Raw genomic sequence first — 26,818 nt, 5'->3', positions numbered from 1 at the left:
AGCGGGGTAGTGGAATGTCACCATGGTGGATTGGGGATTGAAACATGGGTCGTTTGTTGGTAAAAATGTGACCCTGTTGGTATTACCTCTAGAAAACCGATGGCTTTGCTATGCTCTGACCTTTGTTGCTGGCCTTGTAGAGACCACTCCTTAGTCTCTTCCTGGTGTTTTCTCTTACCACATGACACGGCATCCTAATGTTATGAGCTGGTTGCCACTCTTGAGGATCATGGGACTTCTGGAGAGCTTAGAAACAAGTCAGTGTAATTAATGTCATTAAAGTGCTCTGATGATTTTTGCTGTTTTTGGTTGCTCTTAGGTAATTCTCCCTGCAGGATGAACTAAGGGAAGAGGACACTTACTCGTCAGGCATGGAGAGCAGTTTGCCAGTTTCCAGCATGCAAGACCCTTCATCCTCACCCTCGGAAAAGCACGTCGGCTCAGCTAATGGCAACGGAGATCTTGATTCAGGTGGGACTTTGCTGGTCCATCCTTCAGGTTTTTGGTTTGTTGACCAATATCATCCCGAAACGTCCAGCTGACAACGGGGGCAGCATTTTTAGAGCCTTCCTGCTCCTGGGATTTGCTCTCCTGTTTCTAAGGATGCAGCGCTTTTCAAGTTACACTTGGGGTGAAGGGGAATAGGACTGTACCAGGCAGAGCAGGCTGGGTGGTGTGGGGTGGCCCCGCTTCTCCGTCTCAGTGGTTTCAGCTACTTGTGTTCCTAAATCATGACAGCATCTCCGGCAGGCAGTGTGCCCAGGATTGGCCACCATGGGGGGATGCAGAGTGGGCAGTTGGTTCATTGCTCTAGCTCACAAGGGACAGATGCCACTTGTGCTCCGAACCCTTCGACTAGAAAGTTAGTCACATGTTTCTGCCACAGCAAGGCAGGCTGGGAAATAGAATTCTGTCGCTGTGCCACAGAGAGACAGGAGGACCCAGTCTGTCCAAACAGGGCTCTCCGAGTGTTAAGCACATCCTTCAGAAAAGCGTATGGTGTGAAAGAAATCTCCATCAGGGCCGTTTTTTGTGGTTTAGGAAATCTGATAGAAAACAAAAAACTAAAGCCCCCCAAACAGCCTCTGATTGGATTTTAATATTTACTGAATGCATTTAGAAATGTGTCTTTTTCTCAATACTTACATATTAAAGGGATTATTTGAAAAGGATACTTTATTTATACATAGCAGCAAATTAAATAAGAACAGCTTAGCCCTGTGATTCATAAACATCTGTGGTGGTGAATTCACATAAATAGCGTTGCTCATTAACTCAGTGGGAGGTTAGACCGTTTGCCTAAAGAAGTTTGTCTTCACAGTTTGATTGGACCAGCCAATGACAGAATCACAGATTGCTCGATATCATTGAACTTACTGGATTAAGTTTCCCAAGTTGTATCTTTATCTGGGAAAAAACCCGGAAGGCCCTGAAATAAGGGATGCTTCGTCGGCAGGATGGGAGACACTAGTGTCTGTCTCAAAGTCGGCTCAGTTGCCCCCTTTCAGGTTTTCTACACATACCCTGTGAGTACGAAAATCTCTCCTGCAGGTGGAGTTGAATCATTGTTCCCGGTGGAAAGGTGGAGGTTTTTCTTCTGAGAGAGGGGGCCCCTTTTGTTGAAATGCTACTTTTGTTGAAATACAGTTGTGCCTTTTAAAAGTCTTTCTTGCGTTTGCTGAGTGCGGTTATTTTCCACTCTTGGAGTTCCTGCGCTTTCTCTGTGGTTTGTAGTGTCTTGTCTGCACACGTCAGTGTCTATGGCTGTGCCATTGTCAGTGGTGTGCTTTCAAAACTGTTTAAAAGCCAACTGTGTATTGGCTTTTCATTTTCATGCAGCTACAATCTCTCTCTCTACTCTCTCTTGCCTAAGCAGATTCTGAACCTCATCGATGATAATCTGCTGTGAGAAAATTGTTTGTACCGATGTTTCCTTAAGGATGGTTCCCCGTACGAGAAGTTTAGATGGAGCATGGACTATTCAGAAGCTCATCATGTATACTTACTTCATGAATTGTTCTTCCTTGCTCTTAGTGGTAGATGGCCTAAATCATACAAGATGTTCATATGTTTAGCAGAAACAGCATTTCTAAATAATGCTAAATGATCATTACGTATTTCAGATACTGACCAGACACCCCCCCACCCCCACCCCTTCAGTGTGGCTAATCTGTCCCTTCTCTTTGGAATTTCCTTGCACACTTGCCCGATAAGGAGACCATTTAGATGGCGCTACAAATTTAAAACCAGGGTCTGAAACTTTGTAAGAGTGCAGAGGCTGAATTCGTTCTAGAAATTCAAATCTAGTTTTGAGCATTTAAATTATGAATAACAGAGTCAAGTGTAAGTCCTTAAGAATTCATTTCTTTTTTGTGGCCCTGGGGATTGAACTCAAGACCTCAAACATGCTAGATGATCAAGATCTCTATCACGGAGCTACACCCCCAGCCCCATTTATTATTATTTTTGTTACCAACCTGTTCATACATAAAATATTTTCAGTTCTAGAATCAGTTGTGGGGATATTTGTTTCTGGTACCCACTGGGTAGAGTTACGGTTTTTCCCTAGGAAGAGTTTTCTGATGAGATTTATGGGCTAGGTGTCCAAGAGAAGCCAAGACCAGTGTTTTTCCATGAGTTCCACATTGACCGGGAATGAGGGATGTTCCCGTGTGAGCTTGCCTTCTGACTGGAGGGCACACACTCAACATTTTCAGTGCTTGATGTGTGTTAGTGCACTTACTGTGGCAGTCTGTGAAGTGGATGCTTTGACTGTCCACATTTGACAGATGAGGAAACCGGTCAAGGTGAAGTCACTCAGGTGGTCGTTGGAAGCAGGATTTCGTCTCCGGCATCTGAGGCTCTGGGGCCGGTGCTCTGAAGTGCTGGGGGGCCTTGTGCCTTCAGTGATAAGTCATCAGGAATCCTGATGCCCCTGCCCACCCAGTCCCCCATGGGACAAGGCACAACCCACATTCTTCCTGGTACTTTCCTCCATTCCTCCTGTGTTCTCGCCCTCTGTTGTGTGACACATGGCCTCATCTCCCCAGCAAGTGACTGCACTTAAATGTCTGCAGCCCTCTCTGAGGGAGTGTGGGGTCAAAGAATGAAAGACCTAACCTGTGTTCATCTTTTTCTTTCTGTTGCTTAGTTCCTCCCACCCTGCACCCCCAGCTGCCAGTATTTAAAAAAAAAAAAAAAATTATGAGTTTTTTCTCCTAAGGAAAGTTCAAATCTTGGTTGGGATCAATAACGGATACCCAAGTCCTGCAAGCGGAGTAGGCACAATATAAAATTGCTCCTCCCCCCAGGGACACTGAATATGTCACTGTAGTAAGCACAGCTGGACCAAATAGCCCGGGAACTTCGAGCTTCCCCAGCAGACCGGATGGACGGCATCCTCCCAGGTGCAGGAGGAATGAAGCGCATTGGAAACCCGATCGCTGGAGCTCTTGGCAACTTCAGTGGCTGCGATAGCAGCCATCAGAACGCTATACTGACATAGTGATAAATAGGTTCCTTGACGTTACTTTTGCAGGCCTGGTAAATGTAATTTCCTGGTGGCGTCTGTCGATAGGGTGGTGCTGCGTGTTTGGACTGGGCCAGCCTCAGCAGAAAGACGGGTGCTGGGAAGGCTTGCCTCCGTCTTCTTTTCCCCTTGATGTTGGGAATATACTAACTGCAGAGCCAACAGGAAGAAAAGCAGTCAGCCTTCTCGGAGAGATTCAGGACTCTGCATGCTGAGATGCAGTTCTGTGACCTGGCAGCATCCTTCCCTTGCTTCTAAAGAGTTGCACTTTTGAAAAGTTGCTCCCCCCCACCCTGGGAAGATCATTCTTACGTTCTTTGCTTTCTTCTCCCCTAGATAAACTGTGGCCATCTGGTATAGCCACCAGGACCTTTGTGTTCTATGACTGTCCCTCCTGGAGTGCAGGTGGCCTCAGTTCCTACAGTTGCTCACAGCTACACCTGATGTAGTATGAACTGGCTATTGTGTTTAAAAATAAAAAAAGACTTAATGTCTTCTTCCTGTCTGTTCTACATTTGTATATATAAAATCTACCACCCAAGAAGGCCCTCAGTAAGATTCTGTTCATTCTGAAGGTGCCAGTTCTCCGTTCCTTCATTGGGTGGTAGTTGTGGGCTTCAGTATTCAGTCTGGCGAAGTCAGCCTCATTTCAGAGTGTAGAGTTATTTAAGGGGGTGTTAGGGAAGGGGTTAGAGTTACTTTAGATTAGGTGGAGGGGAGTGAAGGGAGGGGAAGGGGTATGGGGGTAGGAAGGATAGTGGAGTGAAACAGACATTATTACCTCATGTACGTATATGACTGCATGACCGACGTGATCCTACAGTATGTACAATCAGAAAAATGAGAAATTGTAGTCCATTTATGTATGATTTATCAAAATGCACAAATGCATTCTACTGTCATGTGTCACTTATTAGAATAAAAAAAATGTTCAAATTGAAGATTTTATTACCTAAGAAAAAGATGTGTGGGCTGTTTGCTGACTCTGTTTTGCACCCCCAAGTCACCTGTACTCCCGCTTTTAATAAAGTAGTCTTTTATGTTCATTGTGGAATATTCTGCTACCACAAATAGTTTTCTGTTTTCTAGAACTCTGGATCACCACTAATGAACACGCCTGTTTTCTCTTAAATTGTGAAATTTTCTTAGTGGCTTTTCATAGACATCATGGGAAGGGCCTCCCACTGGTTCATTTATGGTGGAGGGAGATTGTCAGAGTTTCCTGGATAAAATGTTTATGGGTTTAAGAGGTTTATGGATCAGCTGTAAATATTTGCTCTGGGTTTATGAGACCTCTCCTCATAAACACGGTGTGTGTTTATCTATTGCTCATTGAAATGTCTTTGGAGAATCAGCTGCTTGGGGAGTGCTGGCCTGAGGGTTGTGTGGGACAGTTTTTTAAAGGCCCTATTATGAGTAACCCTAAATTTTCTATGTGGCTTTATTGTTCAAACAGCATGGTTAAGGTTACCAGTGCCGGGCGTAAAATTTTTTATTTTTTAAGTCTCATTCTAGGTCTGACTTTAGGGGTATTTGATAAACTTTTTCCTGTGCCAGCAGAGAGTGGCGGAGCTTACTGTCTTCCTGACTGCTGGGAAGACACAGTGGACTGTCTAACCTCCTGGGCAGCTGGACTGAATAAATGAGTGAGCACCAAAGAGCACAGAGCTGGCTACATGAGGAGGGACTGGAAATGGAGTTTGCAATAAATTTGGTGGAAACATATTTTTGGTAAAATACTAAGCAAGGACTAAAATGCTATGAAGGCTAAACGCTGCAACAGATGGTCTCAAAGTTGAAGGGAGAAACGGCCTGGCAGCCCTGATTTGAAGCCGTGGAATCACCCACTCTCAGTCAGGGACCATGATGAGTTTCATCAGGCCTCTCTCTGATCCCAGGGGTAGGTGGTGGCAGGGGACTGCCATCTGAAGGTTCCTGATGTGGAACTGGCCACCCTGTAGGAGAGCCCCCCTTCCCTTCTTCTCAGCTGTCGTTTTGAGGGCCTGCAGTGTGCGACCCTGCTCCTGCTGGGTTCCAGGCCTGCGTCTCTTTCCAGATCATCTTCTTCTTCTTCATAAGCAGGTTCCAGGTTCTCCACTCGGTTCTCTCTGCGGTGGTGCTGCCTCCTGCTTACTGCATCGGGTGTATCTGGCTGTGGAATGTTTTAACGTTCCCCAACACTGTGATGGGTTGGCCTTAGAGGATCCCCCAGATCCTGCAGGTGGAGAAGTGGGCAGGCGGGGTGGTGGCGGCTTCCAAGGCCCAGTGCAGACATAAGGATGGCAGGCCAGTTCTTAGCCCAGTAAGTGCCGTCGTCCCAGATGTGGGACATCTGAAACAGCTTCACTTGGGCAACAAATCTGCCACTCATGGTGCCTTTCAAAATAAATATTATGTTTTTAGAATTCTGTTCTTTTGTGAAAATAGGTGAGCGATTAGAACCCTTGAGTATATATATCTATATATCTATAGAGATCTCCTATGTACATATAGGTTATATAAGCACTGGGTTGTGATTTCCAACCTATTCTAATGCATCTGTGTGAATTTCATTGCAATATTTACAGAATTGAAAACTTGGGACTTAACTGGTTAGTAGGAGTTTCAGCTTCCTAATCAGGAGGCCTGTATTGGACCCTGACTCCTGAGTCCCTCTGTTATTGGGTGATTCCCTAACCCTTCTGAGCTACTGTTAACCCTTCTGTGAGTAGCCATCTGTCAGGTTCTTGGAAGAATTGTGAGCTCATGCTACCCTCTGCACCTAGCGTGGACACCCAAGCCAAGTGTGGCTTGTAGGATGTTCCCATGATGGTGTGTGGTCACAGCTGATGGGGGCAGGAGGCGCAGGGTGTGACTGAGGTCAGATCAGTAGGGTGGGAAGAAGTTCTGGACTCTGTCTTCAACAGGTTTTCCATTCTCAGATATTGCACTAGGACATTTTGGCACATCCCATAGTGCTGAGCTGACACCTCTGATTAGTGCTTGGAAAGCAAATTGAGTAATTGATGCCCACCGCTTCTTGGGGAGAAGATAGTGTGGACAGAGCTTTGAGGTGCCACTCTGAGGCGTTTCCCGGAATAAAACTGTGTTCTCTTTGGGTGGCCACCTGGTTGGATACAGCACTTCTATGCTAATCAGCGAGCTATAAGCATTATTTACTCTTGGCCAGTGAAATTGGCTCTTGTTTTTAAAAAATACAAGGATTGAACATCAGTATCCATTGAATATGTTGTAGAAGAGAATTGAAACATTTAAAGCTCTTGTTTGCATATTTGGGCAGCTCTTATTATTGTATGTTCTTTCTTTATGATAGCCTTGCAAATAGGTTCAAATAAATGTGTACTGTTTCTGAGCTCTTTGAGGTGACGTATGCTGTCTACATCTTATAGTGCATTACTTGGCGCGTTTTCAATTATACAAATAATGTCTTACCCGCAGCCTCAAATGTTTTGGGAATTGCTTGATTTCTGTTAACACCTGACCTTGTAGATCTGTGCAAATTAGAAGTAGTTATGATTTTAGCAGGGCATGGTGGCACATGCCTGTCATCCCAGTGACTCAAGAAGTTATAGGCAGGAGGATTGAAAGTTTGAGACTAGCCTCAACAACTTAGCAAGACCCTGTCCTAAAATATAAAATTAAAAGGGCTGAGGTCGAATCTCTCATACAAAGAAAAGTTATGATTTCGAGACCCAAGTTGTGCATTTGACTTAGATTTAATTTATTTATTTAATTATTTAATTAATTTATTTAATTAATTAATTTATTTAATTTATCTAATTTGATTTAGATTAGATTTCCTTCTTCCTTGTGATTGGAGAAACAGATGTTCTGTAGGTTCATGCTGGTGTGAGTGGCCTTCAGAGCTCTGTCCCAGCTGGAGAGTGGTCCCGGACTGGGCAGCAGTAGTATCTGGCAGCTTCTGTGTTGCTGACTTGCTGGGTGGCTTCATAGTTCTTTTGAACCTCCAATTTTTTCCCTTCTCAAATATCATTGGAGTCACCACATATTTTCTTTTATTTTTTTGGTCCTGGGGATTGAACCCAGGGGCTCTCTACCTCTTGAGTCATATCTGCGGCCCTTTGCGTTTTCATTTTTTATTTTGAGACAGGGTCTTGCTAAGTGCTTGGGGCCTTGTTGAGTTGCAGAGGCTGGCTTTGAACCTGCAACCCTCTTACCTCAGTCTCCTGAATTACTGGGATCACAGGCATGTTCTCCCGCTGCCTGGCTGGGATCACCGTACCTAACGTAGGACAGTTTATAATCTCCAGGATGCAGCCACTGGGCAGATAGAGCACTCAGTGATTGAATGTTCCCTTCCTTTGTTCTCCAACCTTCCCAAAGCCTGGGGTGTCTGCTGTGGCTAATTTCAAACAAATACACTACCTTGTAGCAAACAGCCTGGAGACAGTCCTCATTCATTTGTTACTCTTGGTTTTGGGGGACGGGGCTCAAAGCAGGATCTGGCCAGTTTTCTTCATTCAGTCACCATCTTCACGGTCAGCAAACTGAAGCTCTGTAAAGAATTCAGGAGTGTCCTCCCAAGCCACTGAATGAGTTTGTCTCTTGCATTAAGTGTTTTCTGGTCCCAGTCCAAAGCCAGTGCCTTCCAGCACACCTTAGTATTGACACTCATTTCTGTTTCCCTCGCAGAAGAAGGTTCAAGCTTGGAGGAAATCGGCTTTAACTGGGGAGAGTATCTGGAAGAGACGGGCGCTCGGGCGGCTCCCCACACGTCCTTCAAGCATGTAAGTAAAGCAGCTGGTCTCCTGTGACCTGCAGGGTGAAGGCCAGGAACCAATCGGGAGGGAATAGAAAGAAAAGAGGAAATTCAGGTGTGATTTCTTAGGATTAAAGAGATGTGGAAGTTAGTTTGGTTTTTATAGGCAAGGCTGATTCCAGCAAAGAAAAAGCCAAAAAACCAGGCAAGTAGACGTGAGGCATGATGTCTCCTAGTAGGTGTAATGCTAAGTATTGTTCTTGTGAACTGATATTTTGATTTTGAAAGGACATGTAAGTTTTATAGCCATTTGTGGGCAGATGAATCAAAGGAGAGGGCAACCATACGTATTTTGAGAACATTTAAATCCAATCAGAAGATCATTCTCCCCAATATTTCTTTGAATCATGCACATAGCCTGCTCATCAGAGGATAAGTCCCAGAAAATTAAAAAAAAAAAAAAATGAGTTTCTATTAGAATTTTGCTTAGGTGTGAAATACTGATTTGATGTCATTAGCAAGGAAAAAACGAGATTTCCGAGATCCAGGCTCTTGGGCATGACTCTTGTCTTAGTAAATGAAAATTTAACTCTGAGAAATCCATTTTCCACTGGCCTACTCAGGACAGAGATTCACCTGAGTTTCAGAAGTAGGTTGGGGCACTTTTTTAACTTTCTTTTTGGCTCCTTGGCAGAATGAGGAGGGCAGAACTTTGACTATTTTAATGAAACATTTAATTCTTTTTGGAGGTGAAGGGTTCTTTTGAAAACCGAGCCACATCTCCAGCCTTTTTAATATTTTATTTAGAGACATGGTCTCACTGAGTTGCTCAGGGTCTCACTGAGTTGCTCAGGGCCTCACTAAGTTGCTAAGGCTGGCTTTGAACTCAGGAGTCTCCTACCTTAGCCCCGCAAGTCCCCTGGAATTACAGGTGTGTGCCACCGCATTTGACCCAAAAGCTAAATATTAAAAGACAGCAAGACTGGAGCTCTCCTGGCAGAGAGTGGATAATTTCCTCCAAAAGCCATGGTAACACGTGCACCTTGAGCTGGGGTGCTGGGCATTACCTTAAAGCAGTTGGGGACAGCGATGCTGATCCTCAGTTCTCCTCCCTTTCAATCGCAGCAGGGTGTCCTGGTGGGAGCGATGGCCTCTGTCCTTCAAGACGCAGGCTTTCCCCAGGCCCATGTGCCAGGTTTAAGGGAAAAGTAGCATCGGGCTCATGTAGTAGTAATTTTCGATTCCATTATCTCCTTTAAGTGCCTGCTGCTGGTGGACAGCAGATATGTTGGCTTTGGAGTGTTGATATCCCCCAGCCTGGAAAACATTTTTTTTATTTTTTGAGGGAGGAGGAGGAAGGCTGGTATTTCAGTGCAGCATAACCCTTAATTAAAAAAAGAAAAAAAAAATAAAAGGAAAAGGAAATGCATTCTCTAGGCTGGAACAGTTCCTCAGGATCCGCTGGCACCTGGAACTATGGAATGGAAAAGTGTGTAGCCCACATTGGGGTGTGCGTCATGTGCAGAGCATAATAGCGGGTTTGGAACCCTTCATTGGAAAAGAAGAATACCTTATTCTCCTTTTTGTTTTTTTTTTTTTTTAATTTATATATATATATATATATATATATTTGGTTATAAATGAACCTTTATCATTTATTTATTTATTTATATGCAGGGCTGAGAATTGAACCCAGTGCCTCACACGTGCCAGGCAAGTGCTCCACCATTGAGCCACAACCCTGGTCCCCTCATTCTCCTTTCTTTATATTAGTTACATGTTGAACGATAATATGTTGGACATAGGTGAAAGGAAATATTACTGAAATTAATTTTATCTGTTTTATCCTTTCTTTCCTCAGAAGTGGCTCCTGGGGGTAGGGGTTGTAGCTCAGTGGTAGAGCACTTGCCTGGCATGTGTGAGGCACTGGGTTTGATCCCCGGCACCACGTAAAAAATGAATAAATAAAGGTATTGTGTCCGTCTACGACAAGAACAAAAAAAAGTGGCTCCCAGAAGATTTAGCAGTCATTTGTGGTTTGCATTATGTTTCTTTTAGACAAATATACGCCTACTTTACGGCAGCAGAAATACTGTGTTAAAGTGCTCTGTTTTTGGAAGCGGGTATCTAGTGTCACAATGGCTTTCCTGTTTCTTATTCCTCAAGGTTGAAATCAGCCTTCAGAGCAACTTCCAGCCGGGAATGAAATTGGAAGTGGCTAATAAGAGCAACCCGGACACCTACTGGGTGGCCACGATCATCACCACCTGCGGGCAGCTGCTGCTTCTGCGCTACTGCGGTTACGGGGAGGACCGCAGGGCTGACTTCTGGTGTGACGTGGTCATAGCAGATCTGCACCCCGTAGGGTGGTGCACGCAGAACAACAAGGTGTTGATGCCCCCAGATGGTGAGCCCTCGTGCGCACGGCTTTGGTTTACATGTGATTGTCCTTCATGAGGCCGTAGTCCCTGCGATGTGCAAGGGAGCTTGGTAGAAAATCCTGAAAGCATTTTAGTGCAAAGGACTTCTAGCTCTTTAAAAAAAATTGCTTCTTGGGTTTCATCAGCAGGAGGGCACCGGGGTGAGGGTAAGCGGCGTCCTTTCACATGTCAGGTCTGGTCCTGACCGTTGAGACAGCTGTGGCTTTTAAGGTGAAAACATTGGAGCTTAATCCTCAAATTGCTTTTGGAGGGAGGAGAAGGCCACACAGGTGCCCGGGACCCAGACCTTGATTGGTTATGTGCTTTTCTTCTGCCTCAGAGAGCTGACAGGTTGAACAGGACGGTAGAGCCGCCGTTTGGTGGCAAGGAGGCCGTGAGGGTGGGAAGCATTTGGAGAAGTGGCATCCCTCAAGGGCAAGGACAGAGGCCATGAAGAGATCAGTTTAGTGGCTACAAATCACTTGTTCTCTGCTGGGAAGTTTTACCCCTGGGGGACGTGTGGCAAGATCGGGGAAACAGTTTTGCTTGGGGACCTGGCGGGAGGGAGGTGGCACTGATGTCTAGCAGGGTGACACCGGGGATGCTGCTAAGCCTCCTACAACGCCCAGGATGCCCCACAACCGAGCAGGGTCGGCCCCGCCTGCCAGCAGTGCAGAGGCTGAGCCATCCTCTGGGAAGCGTGGGCTGTGTGCTCCAGAGGCGCTGGGGCTGGCTGGTTCTGGAGGTGAGAACCGAGCGCAGCCACGACCCTCAGCACCCTGCTCTGTGCTGCATTGTACGCTCCTGGTGGTAGCAGCAGTACTTGGAGGCTTCCGAAGCCCCTCTCCAGCATGCGTCGCGTCCTCCTGGTGCCCTGCTTTTCTTTTGAGGTGACATGCAGTTTTACAGGCGACCATGATGTTAGCAGCTGCCTTAGTTCTTCAGCGTATTGAACCTTACCTTTCTTTCTTAAGGCTGTGATATGTTGCCTTGCTGACTGGGGGCAATGGTCTGTGTTTTTCGTTTTTGTTATTTTTACCACCTTTGTTATGCATAATCAATAGCCTGCTAAGGAGGGATTAATAAAAAATGGCTGGAGTTTTAAGAGTTGCTTGTAAATGACATTTGTGACTTTTGTCAAGGTTCAATCCATTGCCTTGACCTGCACGGACATCTCGCACCTTATTATCTCAGAAGACCAAGAGAAAGGGCCTTCCACCTGTCCTGGCTTTGGATCTTTGCATCTGCTCTGTCCAATGCCTGGAACTTCTTTTCTCCTTCCTCTTCCTCCTCTGCAGCTATCGGCTCACCCCGCTCTTCCTCCTGACCCTGAGGTCGGACCCAACCTCTGCTCCCATAGTTGTGGGGGCCCTTAGTGTTGACCACTGTGCAGCCATACTTTTTTTGGCTATAATTTTGAAATACAGTCCACAGATCGTAAAATCCTTTCCTTTAAAGTGTACAGTTAAGTGAATTTTAGTTTCTTTGCAAGGTTGTGAGCCATGGTTGCTCCCCCACCCCGTTACTCCCCATCCCCCCTCCCATCTTGCTTCAGTTTCCGTGGGCTCTCCCTATCCTGGCAGTTCACATAGGTGGAGCTGCGTGACGGTTCTTTTGTTTGGTTTCCTCAAGGCTCGCCTTGCTGAAGCACATCAGGATTTCCTTTCCTCTGAGGTCTGAGTAGCAGGCCATTGTGGATCTCCCACATTTTGTTTCTGCATTTAGCAGTTGGTGGATGTTTAGATGCACTTGTCCTTCCAGTGCGCGGTTCTTGGAATAGACTACGTCCCATTTTTAGATCTGACTTTGAATTAAAACTGCCAGGGCGGTGAGATGATACAATGTCACATTTGCTTTACTTTCCTCTCTGTGATTTCTGATCTGTCCTAGAACAAATCAGTTTCCAAGAATGAATTGTACTGGTGGATACTGGGATAGTACCTGTCCTAATAAGAGAATTAGAGACAGTCCTCTCCCCCAGCTCTGCACACGGATGCCAGGTAGCTCTGTCCCACACACTCAGGAGGGACAGACAGATGTGGTTTCATCCTGGGGACTGGGTGCTCTGGGAGGAGAGGAGCTTAGAGGAAGACCATGGAGAGGTGGCCTGAGAGTCAGGCTGGACCCCTGTCCATGGCCCTGCCATATCCTACCCTGTCGCTGATGTTTTTATCATCTCTTATTTTTTTTAAATATTTTATTTGTTCTAATTAGTTATACATGACAACAGAATGCATTTCAATTCATCGTACACAAATGGAGCACAATGTCTCTGGCCGTACACACTGCAGAGTCACAACGCTCGTGCAGTCATACGTGCATATGGGGTAATAATGTCTGTCTCATCCTTCCCGTCCGCATGCCCCCTTCCTTCCCCTCACTCCCCTCTGCCCAATCCAAAGTTTCTCCATTCTTCCCTAGCACTGCCCCCCATTATGGATCAGCATCCACATATCAGAGAAAACATTTGACCTTTGGTTTTTGGGGGGTTGGCTTAGTGTGATATTTTCCAGCTCTGTGCATTTACCTGCAAATGCCATAATTTCATTCTTTAAGGCTGAGTAATATTCCATTGTGTATATATACCACAGTTTCTTTATCCCTTCATTTGTTGAAGGGCACAGTTTAGCTATTGTGAATTGAGCTGCTGTAAACATTGATGTGGCTGCATCACTGTAGTATGCTGATTTTAAGTCCTTAGTTTATATACCATGGAGGGGATAGCTGGGTCAAATGGTGGTTCCATTCCAAGATTTCTGAGGAATCTCCATACTGCTTTGCATAGTGGTCGCACCAATTTGCAGTCCCACCAGCAATGTATGAGTGTACCTTCTTCTCCACATCCTCGCCAACATTTATTGTTTCTTGTATTCTTGATAATTGCCATTTTGACTGGAGTGAGATGAAATCTTAGTTTCGATTTGCATTTCTCTAATTGCTAGAGATTTTTTCACATATTTCTTGATTGTATATTTTCTTCATCTCATTTTTGATGTATTCGTAAAGTTTGATACTTGGGAAGGATATAAGATGGTTGTATTGCATAATAGTTGCTCTGCTGACTGGTTTTGGAAATTCCACGATACTGAATGTTAAGATTCTTGAGAGCTCATGGGCTCATTCAGCAAAATCCATGTTGTTGCTTGAGAGAAGAGACGTAGTTTATTCATCAGTTTTTCTCTCTTGGAAGAAAAATGTGGCTGCAGCCACAGCCTCAGAAACACCATTGGATTTGTATCCTGCAGGCTCTGCTATTAAAGCTATGACATCGGTGCCCTTAAAATGACAAGTTTAACATGAAAAAATGGGAAAACCCCAGGAAAAGGGAAAACATTAATGTGACCAAAAGATTTGAAGTCTGTTCAAACAGTGACAAGTTATGCTAACTCGAGGATTCCTTTCGGTGCTGTTTTTGAAAGAACTTAAAAAAAATTTAGTAGGTAATCAATATGACTTGGAAATCTTTAGTACAGAGAACAAAGTCAGGAAATAGCAGGTTCATGGGGCAAGAGGTTTTATTGATTGCTGTAGGACAGGATAATTATTGCTTTGTAACCAGAGGCAGCAGTTTTTCCAGAGGGAATAGGGGAATCTATTTTTTGAACAAGGATTTTTGTTTGTGTGGTTTCTCTTAGAGAGCTAATATTGTGGTAAATTCGGCTGCTGTACCCAGTTGTGGTTAAACTTGAAAGGCGTCACTTGAATGCTAACATGAGTTACAGCAATCTCTGACCTCATGCTTCTGCTTGGGTGGTTCCGTGGTGGGAGAGAGGATTCCCTACAGATCCCAGGAATCAAAGTGGCATAGAGGAAGTGACACTGTGGATGGACCAGAGATCCGAATTCATATCTTGCTTCTACATTCACGGAGCTCCATAGGTGAATCCTCCACACCCAGAGTTCTCTCCTTTTTAATTTTTTAAAATTGGGTTGGGGTCTCCCCATGTCACCCTGGCTGGCCTCTTCCAGATTGCCCTCATCTTTGTATAATCTCTGTAGCACTTCCCAGTACGAAATTCCTTAGTTTGTGATGCTCGTGAGGAAAGCGGGTAGGGTGGAAGGGGTGGGTGCTGGAGCTCCGATTTTATGCTTGAGAAATGGAGTTTGTTTTGGAGTGAGGATAAAGCCCATCTAGCCCTGCAGTCTATCCAAAGACCCAGAAGTGAAGTTTCTTCTGTGTTCCTTTTGGGGATGATGACGTTTTATGGACTGAAGAACAAATTAAGTAGGATCTCAAGTCATGGTGACGCCTGGGTAGAACTTCCCTCAGTAGAGACTCGTGCTCACCCTCAGAACCCTGAGAACTAAGAATTTTTAGTCTGACTGAGTGGTCAGGGAAGCTGAGTGGACGGTCACATGTGGGTGGCAGCCTGGGGGCCTGTGGGGATGTTCCATTGGAGAAGGGAGGGGACCACCTTTCCTGTCCAGCTAAGGCTGCAGACTCCAGACCTTCAGAGCCAGTTGGGATGTCCACAGTGGCCTTCTGTCTTCTGCAGTCCCTGCGTTGAGAGTGATTTTTATTATTTTACACGATAGCTTACAGAGCACATAGAACTGTTTGTAGTTCCATGTTTTCCTGCCTCTCTGTTTTAAATTAATTTCATCGTTTAATTAATGCGAGTTGTCGTTGTTATGTTAAATGTCATGAGGAAGGAAAAATAGCCTGGCAGTGGGGCTGGTGGACGTCATTGTGATGTGATTCCCATCAGCAGCCAGGGACCTCCATTAACAGGGACATCTTCAGAGCGACCTGGGTGGGGTGGCCAGTCGGCCGTTCAGAGAGCAGTGTTCCTGCCTGGGGGCTAATCGGCACTAATCTTTCATATTAAAAGTATTAAGGAACATTCTACACGAAAGCATTACTAAGTGCAGTGGGGGATTATGGCCCTTATTAGTGGAGCAAAGTGTAGACCGTTTTGACTTAGTAAATCAATAAGGCTTGATTTATTCATAAGCCCACGCGAAGCTCGCAAAGGGCAACTGCCAAATAATTATTGTTTATGGTGATAATGCACGGGAATCATTTAATCCAGTGACGGTTTCCTTGTTATTTATTGAGAAGTAACAACATTACCCCTTAATGTCAGGGGCTGGGGAGCTTCGGAGTTCTAGCTGGTGCCTCCTGAGTCCCCGGAAATGATGCTCCCAGACAAGAGTGCAGGTATATATGTGTGGTGATGCATATCCAAATAAAACCCCTCGGCTTACAAATGGAGACCTATTTATGTGCGCTTTCTACTGTTGCAATAAAAGTATTGGAATTACAGTGCCTTAGGAATCATGCCACTAATTTTTATTTTCGCCATTATTAAAATTTCTGTAATTTGCATTGCAAACTCTGCCGTCTTGCCAGAATGACTCTATTTACCATTCAAAGTCGAATCACAATTACTGGAGTTAGTTAATATATAACTTATTTGAATAAAGGAATGTTTATTCATGAAGTGTGAGGACAACGTGTGAAGAGGGCCTTATGTTATGTGAGTAGATTCTGCCAGATTCTGCAGCCTGGTCCAAGGGCTGTTTTTGGGAGTTGCTGTTTTTACCACAGTTGACTGTAAAGGAAGAGATGCTGGCAGGTGACATGGTGTAAAGTCCTCAGACAACAGGACCTTGCAGTCTGTGACCATTATCTACCTGTGGACCCTGAGAAGTAGAGTTTGTGTTTTATGAGACTGTTGTTTGTGAAAATTTATATTTTATTATTTAAATGGCTCTTTAGTAAGACTAATGAGGCTTAAATAACCACATGGTTGTCATTGTGATTCTTTTTGTTTATTGATAAGAAATTGAGTGTATATACTAAAAATTCAGAGAGCAGATTTAACCCTAACTGACCACTTGGGGAAGCAGAGAGAGACTCCTTCTTAAGTGTTAGATAGTTTGATGCAAAGAGGAAAAACAAAAATGTTGGTGTTTGACAATTGTGACAGAAAGTAAACTAAAGTCACAGGTTTAAAAAAATTAGTATCCCTTTGTCAGAAAACCATTTGGTTTATAATGATGTGTTCAAGAAGGAAAATTTAGGTAGGAAACACAATAATTCTTTCTCCGAAGTCATTTAATGGGTCTTTTAAAACAATTCACGTGACTTTGAATCCTTTTTGATCTGGTTCGAGGGGCCTTGTGAACATTCTCTGGTGTAGACCAGGGTGGACCTAGTCACACGGGTGAGCTTGTATGTGTATATGTGTGTTTTAATCTAAACACTACTCTGAAATAATTTTAGTATTTTCTGTTTTCCAATCACATTATTTAAAATTTGGATCATAAGCATCTCTGGAAAAAAGAGAAGGTGTAGACGGTGGATCTAAATCGCACCTGGCGGTGTTTCCTGGAGCAGCTGCTTCTGTAGATGGCCATCTATTTGTCCCCACATCTTCTTCCCCCTGGGTCTTTTTTTGTGTCTGTTTGGGCCCTGCACTGAGTGTCAGACATGGAGCCAGGGGAGTTAGGGATGCCCTTGTGCATCTCAGAGCTTGTGACCTCAGGGCTCCATCCAGCCCTGGATTCCATGCACACTCTTGGACCAGTGGTTCCCAAGGTCTCTCTGGGCCCCAAAATGTTCTGAACATAAGAACTCAAAGGCATGCGGTTTATGAGATTCATGAAGGGCTCTGAAATAAATAGACCCTGTGAATGGAAGTGGAAGAAGTTGTGTCTTAGGCTGTGGAAGAAAAAAAGAACACACACACACACACACACACACTCAAAAAGGCAGATTTGATGGTCCTTATATAAATCAGAAACCTCTCTGGTAAATAAGTCTTTGTTACAAAAATGGGTGCAGTTTGCTTTCTGTATCTGTGGTGCAACCCATCAAAGACGGAAAATGTCTTTTAAAAAATTGCATGTGTTCTCAATGTGAACAGACTTCTGTTTCTTTGTCATTATCTCCTACACAATATAGTATGGCCACTGTCCACATCACCATAGGCGATCTCAAAGTGATTTCGAAGTACAGTGATCTAGAGGCGATTTTAAAACATGACCGTGCTATTTTGCGTAAGGACTTGAGTACCTCTGGATTTTGGCATCTGCAGGGGGCGGGTGGGTCCTGGACTCCATCCCTTTTGTGTGCAGGGGAGGACTGTGGTCTTTTCTCCTGTAAGTCCCTGGTTGGTGTTTGTGGTTTTATTTATTTATTTATTCTTGGCATTTCTGTATTCCACACACTCCCTTCATCATTGTGTCGCACAGTGAATAAACAGATCGTGAATTTTGCCACATTTGTGCCGTCACTCTCCAATTAAAACACTTTCTCCATAAAATAATTTTTATCGTGTGCCTACTGTACTGCATTTACTGCTGTCCTTGGAATAGCCTTTAAGATGGCTGGGGCCTTCTTGTTTTATATTTGGAGAAAACGTGGCTGTTCCCAGGCTAGACCACCTGCAGTAGATTTTAAGCTGAGGGTGATTTCTCCTAGTCCTGAAATCAGTGTTTGGAAAATGACAGTGTGTGTCGGGGGAGGGACAGTCAGTATTTGTTTACTGATTAAATTATATCAGTAAGATTTTAGATAGAGTGGGCAGGCTTGCACTATGAGGAACATGTCATGGAGACAAGTTGTAGAATTGGCTTCTTGCGATTTTTAAGAATAGGGTAGAAAGCCGCTTGCCCAGAATGTTTTCCATTTTGTCTTTTTTGGCGGCAAATAAACGGAAGAGCTGTGGCCTGGAACTTCTTTGCCGAATGGTAATCATGAAATTATGTAAAGTTATGTAAATTGTATCAGATGCTATTTGGGTTTTCCTGTGCTGCATGAAAACTGTAAGCACAAAGCAGTGACTAGAAGATTTCCTTTTTAGTGCTAGTCATAATGAATTATTTTCTCCTGCTTCTCAATCCAGCAACATATGTAATTTAAATCGAGCATGTGTTTGATTTTGTGCGGACGAGGAGGGTGAGTTCATTCTGTGTTCTTGGCCTCTTGTCTACACCTTTTCCTTGTTGTTGACTCTCATTTCCTGAACAGTCAGAGCCCAGTCACACCTGGCCCCTCTGTCCCATTTAGCACCCTCTTTCCTGACTGAGAGATTGTGGCCCTACCTGCTCAGATACCAGTGGCCTCATGTGCACGGAGAGCGCAGCTGCCATCCGCTCCCAATCCTGCTCTGGGTGGACCCTTGAGGATGCCGAGTGGTCCTGGTGCACAGCCTTCAAGGGAAGGCTCCTGTGGCCTTTGAGCAGACAAGGCCCTGTGGGCACCTCTGCTAGCCTCGGGGACACATGGCTGTTCTTACCTGACTCTGCCTCATCGTCCTCCCTGATTTCCCACTCCGAGCCTGGGGCTCCAGCTCAGTGTGTCCGCTCTCTGTCATATTGCTGACCTTCCTCTGTTGGTGGACCTGTGGGCTGCTCCCATGCCATTCCTTCTCTGGCTTCTGAACACACAATTTGACTCTCCTATGCTTCTTATTAAGTCTCCAGTCTTGACCTGATGTTCAGGGCATCCACCACTCTAGGCGATGCCTCCATCCCAGGCGATTGCCTCCATCCCAGGCCGATGCCTCACCCCAGGCCCTGCTCCCACCCCAGTCCATGCCTCCACCCCAGGTCCAAGCCTCCACCCCAGGTCCATGCCTCCACCCCAGGTCCATGCCTCCACCCCAGGTCCATGCCTCCACCCCAGGGTCCAAGCCTCCACCCCAGGTCCATGCCTCCATCCCAGGACCATGCCTCCATCCCAGGCCGATGCCTCCATCCCAGGCCCATGCCTCCATCCCAGGTCCATGCCTCCACCCCAGGTCATGCCTCCACCCCAGGTCATGCCTCCACCCCAGGACCATGCCTTCATCCCAGGACCATGCCTCCACCCCAGGACCATGCCTCCACCCCAGGACCATGCCTCCACCCCAGGTCATGCCTCCACCCCAGGTCATGCCTCCACCCCAAGTCATGCCTCCACCCCAGGACCATGCCTCCACCCCAGGTCCATGCCTCCACCCCAGGACCATGCCTCCATCCCAGGACCATGCCTCCACCCCAGGTCATGCCTCCACCCCAGGTCCATGCCTCCACCCCAGGTCCATGCCTCCACTCCAGGCCATGCCCCACTCCAGGGCCTATTTCTCAAGTGTGAGCCCTTCAGTGTTGCTGGTCCTCAGGGTAAGTCTACCTTTTTGCATCGGCTCTAAGGGAATGAGTGGTTTGCTCATAGATGATTCCTGAGCCTAGATCCTCTCATAGATTGAGTTTCACTTTCAAGTTCTAGGCCTGGGAGCTAAGGAGGATGATCCAGGGGTGAGTTTACTATTGTGTTAGGGTTTCACCGTCAGAAGAGCATTAGGAGGAGGTTATAGATCATGGAAGAGAATTTATTTTATGGAATTGGTTTCTGTGATTGTGAAGGTGTGATGAGTCTGAAGGTTGATGGAGAAGATCACTAGGCAGTAGAATTAGGAAAGAATTTCATTGTGAGCCCCAAATCTGGCTCCTGTGGAAGCCAGGAAGAGTCGATATTGCAGGATGAAGCCCATGGCTTCTTCTCTTGCTAGGGGAGGTCAACCTTTATTCCATTTGGACCTTCAGCAGAGTGAGGAGGTCCACCAACATCAGAGAGGGCAGTCTGTTTCATTCAGAGTCTGCTGATTTAAATACATATCTCCTCTCAAAACACCCCTCACAGAAAACTTCCAGAGTAATGGGTGAACAAATGTCCAGGTGCTCTGGCCTAGCAATGCCGCTGCAGCCACTGCACCATCACAGGTGGATTCAGTGAGTCAGCAGGTGAGCCTCTCTTCTGGAAAAGGACTGTGTACACCTGTCATCACATCTAGATTTTATCTTGAAAGACCAACATTCAGTTGATATTTCAGAACACAGATTCTCTGAAGAAGGTTCTGGTAGAAACCTGAGCAATCGCGGAGTAAGACTGTCCTCGAAGTCTTAAAGCGTACATAGCAGGTGATGGGTTGGTCAGGTTCTCTTGAAAATCCATGTGAAACAGGTGGGAAGAAGAGGCAGGGACATTGACTTAACCGGCTTACTGCTGGCCTTCCCAGTGACACTGTCATGAGAGGTTGACGGTCCTGCCTGAGTTCAAGGTCAACTTCTGTAGCGCTTCCTACTCTCTCAGAAGAGGCTGGGCTAATGCAGGTGTCCTGTCCGTGGGGTCGTGTCCTGTGTTTAGAAAGGAATTGCTAACTCACCTTTGTCGTGGGTCTCCTTGAGCTCTGAGGGCGGCACCTGAACACTAGTGAGGCCTTGTCTCACCCTGAGGGGTCACAGCATGCGAGTGGGCTTTGAAGTTAGCACCGCACGTGCACCAGGAGGCGCTTCTGGTCTGGACCCCTGCCGTTTCGCGCTCTAGTGAATCACACGCACAGACAGCTGCACGCAATCAAGGACTCCAGAGCTGCCCGGCTCAGGTCTGTGGCCAGTGCTGCTCAGAGCAGATCACCGCAGAAGCCTGCTCCCCGTGACTGGCACTGTTCAGGCTCAGGGGACACGATTCTCTGTGTCTCTTGTGACTTGGAACAAAGGCAGCTGTGTCTCTGAAGGCTGTAAATCTTGTGGGTTTGTGGCACTGCTATTGTGAGAGTGACAGATAAATGAATGGTCAAACCATTCCTCCAAGAGGGCACAGATATAATAATTTTTTTTTACAAAATATGTTGTAACTTCGCAATAGTACTGAGCGCTGGGTACCTTTTCTTTTGGTTCCATCTCGTGACTTCAGAGGTACTTAGTAATTAGTGAGAAGTGTGTTAACACTTGTGTGTATTGGCTAGGGAATATTTTACAGTATCACACAAAATTCAGTTTTGTTTGACAAAATCAGACAAAATTCTTCGCAGGACTGAGTCATACTTACCCTAGCATGTGTAGACAGAGTTCCAGAAATGACATGGACAAAGGGCAGTTGTGGATTTTTTATGTTTGGCAGCCGTCTGAAGGTCAGATGCTTGAATTGTGCCTTGTTTTATTTTTATCGACACATTTGATGAGATTAAATTCTGAAAAGAATATAGATAAATATTTGGTTTTATTTGTTTTTAGATTAAAAGCTTGATATCACAAACCATAGTTTGTACTTTATATATTTTAGTATATAATTTAAAATATTAAAATAGAAGATTTGAAATAGTTGGCCACTTGAAGAAAGATCTTTTTTTTTTCAAAAAACAGTGATTTAACATTGATATTTACCTTTTTTTTCAGTTTACATTTTTTGATGAGAAAATATTGAGATGACCTACATTAGAAATAATTATAAATACAATTGCTTAATCCTTTAGGTGGTTTCTGTTATTATATGTTATATGAAGATCTTAATTTTTTTTAACTAGATGATGATTTTTTGAATTGAAGGCAAGGTGAATCAATTTCTTAGAATAAAGATGGAATTGTGAATTATGTCAGTTCTTGTTTTACTTACATAGATTTATTTTCCCCTGCCCCATCATGGTGCAGGGCTCTGTTCAGGGGCTTCACTCTGGTGAAGTCCTGGTCTCGCTAAGGGTCCTGGGGTGTGGTGGAGTCGGGGTCGGTGTCTATATCCTGTGGTTTCTGTCTGCTGCGTGGGGTTGATCTGCCTTCAACTGTACCAGTCTGTCAGCTTCTGGATCACGATCTTTCTCTCCCATGTGAGAACGATTCCCTGTGCATTTTGCCCTGAGGTGCTAACTCCTTGCGTCACTGTTACTGACGCAGGGTCTCCCTGTCACCCCTGCCCTCCCGCCCACAGCCTGGCGATACACCGGTTCTCTTCTTCTACTTGACCATCACGCCATGTCACGTTGCTTGTGTTACTTTGCGGAAGATAGCCAATGATTTTTTTTTTTTTTTTTTGTGGTGCTGGGGATCAAACCCAGGGCCTACCAACTGAGCTATCTCCCCAGCCCCGCTTGACACCTATTTTAAAAACTCATGTTGATGGGGTATCACATCATTCCATTGTGTATGTTTGTGGGCGTGATAATAGTACTTTTATTCAAAATGTCTATTTGTGATATGCAGGAACTCTCATCCTTTTAACTGGTGGTAAAAGATCGAAAATACAAGGGGGGTACAGTTAGTTTTTCAAAATTCTTGTAAGTGGCATGTAAGCAAGAAAGTTTGGAGGTAGCACAGATGGCACTTACCCTCGGGCTTTTCTTGTTCACCCATTAAAAACCTTTTTTTTTCTTATAATTTAGATGCTTCAAAGTTTTCAGGGCCTTTGGAAAGATTTATCATAATGAGCTTTTGCGGGGTTCTCTATTTAAGTCATTGGATTCCTTTGGTAATACATTTGCAAGCCTCTCTCTTTCTCTTCTCTTTCTTGTTCTTTGCTTATACGAAAACTAGAGCTTGGCAGGAAAAGGTTATGGGTAGAAATTTTCACATGGCCACCAGCTTCTGTTTTTTGTTTCTGTATTTTTTGGTGCTTTGCGCAGGGTAACATGCACGTACCAATGAATTATACCCCAGCCCTCCCAGCAGCTGTTTTGATCCACAACCTTCATTACTGTATGAAATGGAACATTCTCAATGCAATTAATGGAGAATTATTTAACGAGGTCCTTCCATGTACCTGATGTGTTTTGGGTGTGACTTAGATTTGGGTTGTGATTAGCTCTTTATATAGTGAAGCCCTTCATAATACTGTCAACTTTTGGTTGATGCAGGTCCTCAGGTGATGGACTTGGTTTTGGGAATGGATGTTTTATGTCGCGGCTCCTAGTGGACTGATTTCTTTCTCAATCGTTTCTGCTTTGGCTCTTCCCTCTCTCACTCTGTCCTGCCAAGAGACTTGGGAAGTTAATTTGAAGCTCTGATCTCTGGAAACGTGGAACTCTCCCCTTGTCTGGGTAGGAGCTCCTCTGAGACAGCACTTCCTTTAAGTTTTTAAAAGTACGTCCTTATGTTAAACTTTCGTAAAGGCTGTGTTCCTGTTGTGGAGATTTATAAGAGCTGGAGGCTGGCCTGCTTCTGAACCTGAACCCTAGCTTCTATAGTGATTGGCAGAAGACTGAACTGAAACGTCACATTTTTATTTAGGCACTCTTGGTACCTAATAAAACCTGGGTGTCTTAAGAGTGCTCTTCTGTCCTTCCGAGCATCAGGCAGCCTGGGCTGGTGGCTCAGCTCTGCTGATCACTGAACCACCCTTGGAAAAGCCACGTGGCCACTTTGCATGACACTCTCCTCATGGCGGACAGTGAGCACTTGATACTGACCTTGCTTTCCCAGTGATAATGTGAGACTCTACTGTGATGGTGAGCACTCTCAAACTGTAGACCAGGTGGGATTAGGTGGGAGGGACCCACAGCATCACATTTTTCCTTTGTTGTTTTTAAAGTAAGGGACCCTGACAGCCCTCCCTTTATAGACTGGGGCAGGGAGGGTGTGAGTGAGTGGGTGTCCGCTCACCCTCTGCAAGGCAGACCCCAGGACAGCTGTCCTTCGGTAAGCTTGCAACTCCTCACTCAACGCCATTGACTGTCCACAATATGGACAAAGAACTCCTTTTTGTGTTCTCCCTACGGTCTCCAGGAACTTTTGGTGACAAACATCTTCAAAATGGCAAACGCCTTGTTATGCTTGCTTACAGGTATGTGGTCTCACATCATCTGATTATAAAGTAGGATCAGGAACATTTATTAGATCAGACTGGATCTGCATGCCGCTTAATGAATGTGTGTGAATTGAGACTAGGAGCTGCATTTATAAACTTCATGACCTTTGTCTTCCTCTGTGTGAATGAGGCATAAAGGTAATGGTCCCTTGGATCATGTGTATATTAAGTAGAGTTTGTATACACTCCTTAGAGTAGTGCTAAGTATGCATTTTTTTCCCATTTCTTCCTCATTCTGTTAAAGGTGGCAGGCATTTGATTCACTTTTAAAATTTCTTATGCCTTGCACATTAAGTTTCTGCAGTTTGTTACACAGATAAAGAGCAAAGCCTCTGAGCTAAATAACGACAACTAACTATAAAATTAGTTAGCACTGGTGTGTGTGTGTTGTGTGTGTGGTGTGTGTGTGTGGTGTGTATTATGGGATGAAGACACATTTTTAATCTTAACAATGTGCATATGCTGGAATCTTACTTGATTTTCAAACCTTGTTCTTATTTGATAGCTGCAGATCAGAAGCAGGGGACGACAGGTGTTAGTCATATGTACTTGTATCACGAAATAAATGATAGCTGTCGCTGATTGAAGGGGAGGAGAGAGAAGACTGGAAAAGTGGGGTATCAGTATAGTGCACTCTAACACCATTTACTGAAGGATCAAGTAGCCATCGGTATGTCCGGGAGGGTGTGGGGTGATATGGGCGGAAGTGTGAGCTGTTACTTAGTAAAAGCAGAAATAACGGGTTTACATGACTTGAATTCTTAAAAAACCCTAAGTGTATTTTATGTCTAGTGGGTAGGGGAAAGTAGCAGTGGCTAACCTCAGGATGGAGGAAAATGCATGGAGAAAAAGATTGTTTAAAAACTGTCACTGTTTGAAAGACAGGGGCTCTGGGAGTGAAATGTCTGATAATTGTAACTATGGCGGAAGTGTTCTTTGATGCCCAAAGATTAAAGCAGTCTTTATACTGGTTCCTTAGACATGGTAAGGCCCTAGGTCAACATAAGTGAGCCTGCAGGTAGTGGCCAGGCACACAGTAACCAAACTTTGGTATTTCAAGAAGGCATGTCGCAGGTGAGGGACAGATGCTGGAGAGCCGTCATGATCGCAGAAGGAGGCTGACCCAGAAGGGTCCCATCGCGTGGGTGTTTTCTCCAGATGGAGAATCCACATCCCATGCTTCAGGCCTGGGGGACTGACTGGCAGAACAAACAAGATCCTGAGCAGCAGTGTATGGGCCCCCTAAGGAAAAAAAATGTAGCATGAACAGGATTGGGTTCTAGGCTGGGAGGCTGGTTGGAGAGGGTCAAGTCATGCCCTAACCTCATCACGTGGAGCAGGAGTAGGCCAGAAGAGCGAGCTTGGGAGGCGTCTAGCTCTGAGCACCAGAATGAAGCACGTTTGGGGAAGAACAGGTGTGTGTTACCACTGGGCCCCCAGGTCCTGGATCTCAGTGGCCTGTGCAGGATGAGGTCGTGACTTGGTCCTCTTGCCTCTTTGAGAAGTGGCTTCTACAGGGGGCATCCTAGAACCTGGGTGGTGGTTGCTTTGGCACTAGAGACCCATAAAATGTCCTTAGGCGTGGACATTAGTGGGGTGGCTTTGCAGGTCTCAGAGAGGCAGTTAAAACGTGGGGGGGAAAAAAAGGAGAGAGTCCCTATAGTGTCCTGCTGTGCGCTGTGCTCTTCTGCACGCCTTAAACATGAGGTAGAGGTTCTGGGGCCAGAACTGGGGTTGTTTTGGGGGTTTAACTCTGGGGGGGGGGTCACAGAGTTACAGGGGCCAGTTGAAAGATGGTGTTGCGCGTTTGGCAATTGAGCCTTTGTTGACTGGGAGTCATTTTGTTTGAGATGATTTTCACGTTTGTGATCTCTGGGGATGAGCACGGGGGCCTGAGAGTCTCTTTGCTGTGATTTCATGGGAAGGAATTGAACAGAGTACAGGGAGCTTAAGAAGGTAGATTCCTGGCACTTCAGAGTCGGGGCAAAAGTGGGGGTCAGAGGAAGCCAATGGCATGGTGGCCATCCTTGGCCCGTGGAATGTGCTGTCTGGGCTCTTTTCCTCTTCATGTTGCATCTCCTCTGTGTTTATCTCCTCCTTCTCGTCATGAGAAGCTGATGTACGTACCCCTCCTGAGCTTCTTGAAGACCCTGCAGCCCAGAGGCTACAGAAACAGCCAGGCCCAGCGTCTTCCGTGCAGGAGGTGAACCCGAGACTTCAGCTTGGACCAGGCCAAATGGCACTGGCATTCGAGGGTTTGCTCTTCCCTCCAAAAGGGTGGATGGTGAGCATTTTTAAAGAATCTGCCTCTTTCCAAAGAGCAGCACAGAGTTACATCCAAAAACTTTGAGGGTAGAAGAATTATACAGGATGCCCAACAGTGTGTCTTTAAAATGTTCATAGGGTAGGTAGCCAGAATTCACAGTGGCCAACCCATTTTTCTAAAGAGATTTAATCAGGAATTACTGAAGAGTTGAGGAGAAGTAATTTTAAGGGTTTTCGTGATTATTTTTCTGATTACCTCTTATCAACCAACGGGCTGTTCAGCACAGTTGATTAAACAATATAAATTTTAAAAAGCCCAT

The 26,818-nt window shown here is 45.2% G+C and overlaps 1 protein-coding gene across 5 annotated transcripts in view; it reads left to right on the top strand.

The window, feature by feature from the left end:
* Positions 1-26,818, top strand: part of SFMBT2 (Scm like with four mbt domains 2) — a 213,509-nt gene that overhangs the window by 26,605 nt on the left and 160,086 nt on the right. For all 5 annotated transcript variants that reach the window (XM_079108106.1, XM_079108107.1, XM_079108103.1 and 2 more), the window contains 3 exons: positions 320-471; positions 8,183-8,277; positions 10,416-10,656. In XM_079108106.1, the coding sequence (XP_078964232.1) occupies positions 372-471; positions 8,183-8,277; positions 10,416-10,656 (436 nt within the window). In that variant the 5' untranslated portion in view covers positions 320-371. The remainder of the gene's footprint in view (positions 1-319; positions 472-8,182; positions 8,278-10,415; positions 10,657-26,818) is intronic.

The sequence above is a fragment of the Sciurus vulgaris genome, assembly GCF_902686455.1.
Source record: "Sciurus vulgaris genome assembly, chromosome: 12".
NCBI classification, from domain to species: domain Eukaryota; kingdom Metazoa; phylum Chordata; class Mammalia; order Rodentia; family Sciuridae; genus Sciurus; species Sciurus vulgaris.
This window is presented reverse-complemented; position numbering and strand designations above follow the sequence as displayed.